The sequence below is a fragment of the Pseudorasbora parva genome, chromosome 11, assembly GCF_024679245.1.
Source record: "Pseudorasbora parva isolate DD20220531a chromosome 11, ASM2467924v1, whole genome shotgun sequence".
Lineage (NCBI taxonomy): Eukaryota > Metazoa > Chordata > Actinopteri > Cypriniformes > Gobionidae > Pseudorasbora > Pseudorasbora parva.
This window is the reverse complement of record NC_090182.1, coordinates 32,637,260-32,645,166: the sequence shown is the minus strand read 5'-3', so window position 1 is coordinate 32,645,166 and position 7,907 is coordinate 32,637,260. Positions and strand designations below refer to the sequence as shown.

The window sequence follows — 7,907 nt, the reverse complement described above, 5'->3', positions numbered from 1 at the left end:
ATTTTAAAATGTATGCGATGTTTAATAGGGAGCCAGTGCAGTGTTGACAGAACTGGACTAATATGATCATACTTCCTGGTTCTAGTAAGAACTCTAGCTGCTGCATTTTGGATCAGCTGGAGTTTGTTTATTAAGCGAGCAGGGCAACCACCCAGTAGAGCATTACAATAATCTAGCCTTGATTCTATCTTGAATCTAGCTCTCTCAAAGCAAAGGCTGTTTCACTGGATAGTGGACACCATTGTTTTGGCTTACCATGTCCCCTTGGGGTCAGGGCCCTTTCCACCCGGAGTGTGGCCTCCTCTTGGGCTTTAGCACATGGCGCTCCGCTGACAGACATCTGCAGAGCTGCAGGCTGGGCGACACCAAACACATTCGCCAGGTTTTATAACCTCCGAGTGGAGCCTGTATCCGACTATGTACTCGCCTCTACAAGTGGCCGGTAATGGATTGGCTCAGGTGTCTTCGCTTGCTCGCCATTCCACTCCACGGACTGGATACGTGCGATATTCTTCTCAGGTGAGTTCCCCGAGAGCCCTGAGCTCCTCCAGCACTGACGACGCCGACGCCAGTAAGTCTGCCCTTAGCCCAGACACTCGTGTCCGGCCAGGTGCCCCTTGTGCATGGTTCCCATCCGGCGACCCCCACATGTGTATTTCCACCGTAAGCCTCCCTGAGCGGGTGTATTCCCTTGGCAACCTTGCCACCTCCTGGGGTTAAAAATCCACTGTGGCAAGGGGGGCGTGGTTCAGCGAGGTCTGCAGCGGGAGAGAGAGCCGCGGGACAAGCGGTACGTGAGTGGGTTGGAAGCAGATTAATAACACCTGTCTCTTGTTCTAGTAATGAGCGCGGAGAGGGGATAAAACATCAGTGGAACCGGAGATCGAGGAGAGAGAGAGCCCGGACGGTTGATGCCAAACCCCCCTTACAGAGACTGAGTTACCGGAAGCCGGAAGTGCCGACCCGGAAGTGACTGAGCGATCGTTGTTCATTGAGATACCACACCACAGTGTGTGTTGGCAAAGATATTGAGTTTAATAAAGATACAGCATCAACCGTCCAGCCGACCCCTTGTCCTCTTCCTTCCTTATCATATCGAACTTTGCTACAGTGGTGCCGAAACCCGGGAAGGAAGTAGGACCGCGCCGCCGCCATGACTACTCCAACGCCCTCCGCCACGCCGTTTGCGGACATTATCACCTCTCTCGCGGCCCTCCACCAGAATCAACATCAGGCCATGCTGGAGCTGCGGGCGGACCAGGAGCGTCGATTCGAGGCCATCGTCCGCGGCCAGCAAGAGGACCGCGAGAGGTTCCGGAGCTGGATAGACCGGGAGGTTCACACCGAAGCCGCCGGGCTCGCCAGCGCACCGGTCCACGTGCCCCTACACAAGATGGGGCCACAGGACGATCCCGAGGCCTTCATAGACCTTTTTCAGAAAGCGGCGGAGGCCTGCGGGTGGCCCCGGGCACAGTGGCCGGTGCGCCTTATTCCATTGCTCAGCGGAGAAGCCCAGGCGGCCGCCCAACAACTGCCGGTGGCGAACCTCCTGGATTACGACGATCTGAAGAGGGCCATCATTCAGCGGGTCGGTCGGACCCCCGAACAACACCGTCAGCGTTTCCGCTCGCTTGAGTGGGGGGAGACCGGCCGGCCCTTCGCGATGGCCCACCAGCTCCGGGACGCCTGCCGCAAATGGCTATTGGCCGGTGGAAGCGACGTGGACCACATCGTCGATCTGGTGGTACTGGAACAGTTCATCGCTCGGCTTCCCAAGAAGACCGCCGAGTGGGTCCAGTGCCACCGGCCCACGTCGCTGACGACGGCCATCAACCTGGCGGAGGACCATCTGGTGGCGTGCCCAGGGGTCGGCGAACCCCGTTTAACTTCTCCCTCTTTCTCTCCCCCCTCTGTCTCTCCTTCTCCTCCTGTCCCTCTCCCTAGGTCCCGCCCTCCAGGGCCCCCTCGTATTCCCCCCAGAGGTCGGGGTGGAATGGGCCCAGGGCAATACGGGAGTTCGAGGGCCCCGCCCAGGGGGGCGGGGCTGCTGGGGTCGGGCGGGGATATCGGTTCCGGTTCCACCCCCCCTCCGCGCTCATATTCCAACCCACTCCCCGCCGCAGGGGCGGCGGGCAGGCCTGGGCTGGCCTGCTGGCGGTGCGGTGACCCGGACCATTTTGTGGACCGATGTCCAATGATGGATATCGGGACAATGATCCGGGTCCCGGACGTCCAGCGGACCACCCCTGATCAAGCAGGAGAGTACCAAGTTCCTGTGAGTATCAAGGGGGGTACATATCAGGCCTTGGTGGATTCAGGATGTAACCAAACCTCGATCCATCAAAGCCTGATGCAGCCTGGGGCATTGGATACAAGCCGCATGGTTAAGGTGCGGTGTGTGCACGGGGATGTGGTGGAATATCCGTTGGTACCAGTCACGATTCAGTTCAGGGGAGAAAATCATAGTGTTGAGGTGGCGGTTAGTCCCCACCTCCGGCATCCGCTAATTCTGGGGACGAATTGGCCCGCCTTTCCGGCGTTATTGGGGTCGATATGCGCGGATGCCGCTTGGGGGAGCCAGGCTAGGAACGGGGCGGTGCGGGTGCAGGTTGGCGAGACTGATACGGGGCCCTCGGAAACGGCTTCAGAGGAACCGAGCGGGGTCGAGAGACTGATTCTCTCGGACCGCGATGACTTTCCTCTGGAGCAGTCTCAGGACGATACCCTAAAACATGCCTTCCAACAGGTCCGCACTATCGACGGTCAGTCCCTTCAACCCGCCCTGCCCATCACGTATCCTTATTTTGCCATAATTAAGGACAGGTTGTATCGAGTGACCCAAGACGCTCAGACAAAGGTAGATACAACCCAGTTGTTAATACCAAAGAGCCGCCGGGAAATGCTTTTCCAGGCGGCTCATTCTAACCCAATGGCGGGCCACCTGGGACAGGCGGCCACGCTGAATCGTTTAATGACCCGATTTTTTTGGCCAGGCATTCACGACAATGTGCGCAGGTGGTGCGCGTCTTGTCCTGAATGTCAGTTGGTGAATCCACTGGCCTCCCCAAAAGCGCCATTGCGCCCCCTTCCATTAATGCAGGTCCCCTTCGAGAGAATTGCGATGGACCTCATCGGGCCATTAGAGCGATCCGCACGCGGACATCGTTTTGCGCTAGTTATCGTGGACTACGCAACGCGATATCCGGAAGCAGTGGCTCTCCGCAACATCTCGGCGAAGAGTGTTGCGGACGCACTGTTTCGTTTAATCTCCCGAGTGGGGATTCCGAAGGAAATCCTCACTGATCAAGGCACGGCGTTTATGTCACGCACGCTAAGCGAATTATACGGGTTATTGGGCATCAAATCGATTCGGACAAGCGTCTATCACCCACAAACAGACGGCTTGGTCGAACGATTTAATCGCACTCTTAAATCCATGATCCGTAAATTCGTACAGGAAGACGCCAAAAATTGGGATCGGTGGTTAGAACCCCTCTTATTCGCTGTGCGGGAGGTCCCACAAGCCTCCACGGGGTTTTCCCCCTTCGAGCTTCTCTACGGACGACAGCCCCGGGGGGTGCTGGACGTCCTACGAGAAACTTGGGAGGAGGGACCTTCTTTGGCCAAAAACGAAATTCAATATGTGCTGGACTTGCGAACAAAACTCCACACCTTGGGGCGGCTATCTAGGGAGAATTTGTTGCAAGCCCAGGACCGCCAAAGCCGGTCGTATAACAGGGGTACGAGACTACGTAAATTTACACCGGGAGAGAAAGTGCTCGTATTACTCCCTACATCGAGCTCTAAATTAATGTCGAAGTGGCAGGGGCCGTTTGAGGTCGCACGACAGGTGGGAGACCTCGATTATGAAGTGATACGGTCCGATAGGAACGGGGCACGGCAAATTTATCACCTCAACCTCCTGAAAAAATGGAATGAGGTGGAATCAGTGTTGTTGGCGACGGTGATCGGGGGAGAGGATGATCTCGGGCCAGAGGCGAGCATCAAAGCACAATCGGTCGCATTGGCCCCTGGGGGAGATCACCTCTCACCGTCCCAACTCACTGATCTCTCAAAGCTACAGGCGGAATTCGCCGACGTGTTCTCGCCCCTACCGGGACGTACCGACTTAATTCAGCACCATATCGAGACCGAGCCGGGCGTGGTAGTTCGCAGCCGGCCGTATCGCTTACCTGAACACAAGAAAAAAGTAGTTCAGGAAGAATTAGGGGCAATGCTCGATATGGGAGTAATAGAGGAGTCCAACAGTGACTGGGCGAGCCCGATCGTTTTAGTTCCTAAAACCGACGGCTCGGTCAGGTTCTGTGTGGACTACCGCAAGGTGAACGCAGTGTCGAAATTCGACGCGTATCCAATGCCGCGGGTTGACGAGTTGCTTGATCGGCTGGGCACGGCTCGATTTTATTCGACATTGGACTTAACGAAGGGCTATTGGCAGATCCCCTTGTCTCCATTGTCCAAAGAAAAGACGGCCTTCACCACGCCGTTCGGATTGCACCAATTCGTCACGCTTCCCTTCGGCTTGTTCGGGGCACCCGCTACCTTTCAGCGACTCATGGACAGGATTTTGCGTCCCCATGCCGCATATGCTGCTGCCTACCTGGACGATATCGTGATTTACAGTCACGATTGGCAGCGGCATATGCAGCATGTCCGGGCGGTCTTGAGGTCGTTGAGGGGAGCGGGGCTCACGGCCAACCCGAAGAAGTGTGCAATTGGGCGGGTGGAGGTAAGGTATCTGGGCTTCCACTTGGGTCATGGGCAGGTGCGTCCCCAAATTGATAAGACCGCCGCAATTGCAACCTGTCCGAGGCCCAAGACCAAAAAGGAGGTAAGGCAGTTCTTGGGGCTGGCGGGATATTATAGACGGTTTATTCCAAATTATTCGGACCTCACCAGCCCTCTGACTGACCTTACTAAAAAGGGGCTACCAGATACGGTCCAATGGACGGAGCCGTGCCAGCAGGCCTTCACCCGAGTTAAGGCTGCTCTATGTGGCGGGCCGCTGTTACACTCCCCTGACTTTTCTCTCCCTTTTCTGTTGCAGACTGACGCGTCGGACAGGGGGCTGGGCGCAGTCCTGGCCCAGGAGGTGGAGGGGGGAGAGCGGCCGGTGCTGTACATTAGCCGTAAGCTCTCGAAGAGAGAGGCTAAGTACAGCACCATCGAAAAAGAGTGCCTTGCCATCAGGTGGGCCGTTCTCACCCTCCGCTACTACCTTCTGGGGCGGGAGTTCACCCTCTGTTCGGACCACGCTCCTCTCCAATGGCTCCACCGCATGAAGGATACCAACGCGCGGATCACTCGTTGGTATCTAGCTCTTCAGCCTTTTAAGTTCCAGGTGGTCCACAGGCCGGGTGCTCAGATGGCTGTGGCCGACTTCCTCTCCAGAAATGGGGGGGGGGGGGCTGCAGGCCGGACGGCTCCCCGGCCTGAGTCGGGCGGTGGGGGTATGTGGCAAGGGGGGCGTGGTTCAGCGAGGTCTGCAGCGGGAGAGAGAGCCGCGGGACAAGCGGTACGTGAGTGGGTTGGAAGCAGATTAATAACACCTGTCTCTTGTTCTAGTAATGAGCGCGGAGAGGGGATAAAACATCAGTGGAACCGGAGATCGAGGAGAGAGAGAGCCCGGACGGTTGATGCCAAACCCCCCTTACAGAGACTGAGTTACCGGAAGCCGGAAGTGCCGACCCGGAAGTGACTGAGCGATCGTTGTTCATTGAGATACCACACCACAGTGTGTGTTGGCAAAGATATTGAGTTTAATAAAGATACAGCATCAACCGTCCAGCCGACCCCTTGTCCTCTTCCTTCCTTATCATATCGAACTTTGCTACATCCACCTTCGGCTGGTACCCCAGTGATCTTCCGTATGCAGCCCCCCGGGGTCATACGTGTATCCCTAAGTCCTCCCTACGGGTAGGCATCTTGGCGCATATCTCCTCCTGGAATATGCCTCCCAGTGTACCTTGGTATTCCTGCGTTAAGTAGAGGCCTTTGACCGTCCTAACTTGCATCAGGGTTCTCACGCTTGCGCAGGGCACTGGAAGACAGCCGAGTGGCGTTATTGCATTGGGACCCCCATTCGTCAGTCACTGACGTTACGTCGGAGTGACTGAACGAAAGGGAACGTCTCGGTTACGTATGTAACCCTCGTTCCCTGAGGAGGGAACGGAGACGTAACGTCCCGTTGCCACATCCGCTGTACCGCTGGAACGGAGTTCAACTTGGCTCCTCAGCAGGTAAAACATAATGCGATGATGCCAGCTACTTCCTTATATACCCACGTGGGTAGGCGGAGTTACGCATGCAAATCTCGCATGCCCATGGCATTGGCACTGCCATTGGGCGCTTTCTAGTCTCGGAGATGACAGGCTTCTAAGCGAAACCCCCATTTGTCAGTCACTGACGTTACGTCTCCGTTCCCTCCTCAGGGAACGAGGGTTACATACGTAACCGAGACGTTTCATTCATACTTCAGACGCGTTCATGCTAAGGGAGTATCCCCAAATCGTCGTTCCGACGCAGTGCGAAGTTCCCTCGATATAGGGAACTCAGAGTTGATTGAACTACCTAAATTAAGCTATTCTGAAACCCAAAAGCCAGAGTTTCACATCTCAGGGTAGTTCAACTCAGAGTTCAAGTTTAAACTCAGAGTTGGTTGAACCTCCTTATTTAAACGGGCCCCTGGTGTCCTCCATGACCCTGTTCTTTCAGACAACAAAGCACTTGAATGTGACAAGCTTGAAATTACTACTTCAAAATTGGAAAGTAGGACATTTCCACAGGCGATTAGATGGGCTTGCGTGCGTTTGCTTTTTAAACAACGTGTTGCTGGACGTGATAATGATATCTGCATCAGGCTGGAAGTAGCACAAAACACTTGGCGTCATATTGCACTGGGTGTATGAGAGGGCCTTAAGAAACTACAGTCAATAATTTATCCTAATAGAGAGATCTGTCCACTAGGTGGCATTTAAGGTTATCATAGGTGAGGAGGTTCAACATTAAAACCTTTGATGTTGATAGCATATTAATAGTTGGCAAATAGTTGCAGTGAACTGTTTTAGTTGCGCCCTTTTCTAATTTCTAGATGAAAATATTTTTACATTTCCAGCACTGGAATGCATTTGTATCACTCATTATGGTGGCTCTCAGACAGGTTATAGCCTAAAGCTCTCAGTAAAAATGTGGGTTGATGTAATTGGCAGACATGGTGCACTGAAAATTAAATAAGAGAACCAAACTAAAAAAAAAATAAAGCATCAGTTTAGAGAATAGCATTGCTTTATAAAACGGCCATTAAATGTCAGTACGCATTATGCACATCAAAAACAGGCAAAGCAACAAATTAATATTCAAAATATCCTAGCTTTTTACAGAAACTATTCAGATGGTTGAATTTATACCCCTTTATAATTGTTAACATTTTCCAAGTCACTGGAATTAAGAAACTGAATTTAATGAAATGTAATGGATTACAGTTACATTTATTTTGTTAATTATATTTTGAACCTTGTTACATGTAACTAGTTACTCCCCAACACTAGCTGGATATCACGTTGTGTCCTTTGGATTGATTAGATACTGGCTTCTGTCATGTAAGATAATGGTTTAAAAAAAAAGCTCCCCAAATCACTAGATTTAAACTTTGTTACTGTTTGGTTTGGCACATTTTTGTACTTAAAGGGGTCAAGAGCCCTTATGAAAGGAAAATATATTTACCAATATATTACTTCAAAATATATTATAATATTGTAAATACATGGAATAATATATTGATGGTATTATACAATATATTATATATTCCTGTAATATATTGCAAAATATACAAATGATTGCCGCTTTCATACATTGCAATATATTGGCGAATATATTGCCTAATATAT

The 7,907-nt window shown here is 52.7% G+C and overlaps 1 protein-coding gene across 1 annotated transcript; it reads left to right on the top strand.

The window, feature by feature from the left end:
- Positions 1-738: 738 nt before the first annotated feature.
- On the top strand, positions 739-5,806 carry LOC137093096 (uncharacterized). The gene is made up of 2 exons (XM_067457822.1): positions 739-2,275; positions 5,587-5,806. Exons 1-2 carry the CDS (start codon positions 1,154-1,156, stop codon positions 5,587-5,589), a joined length of 1,125 nt encoding a protein of 374 aa, XP_067313923.1. The 5' UTR covers positions 739-1,153; the 3' UTR covers positions 5,590-5,806.
- Positions 5,807-7,907: the final 2,101 nt, after the last annotated feature.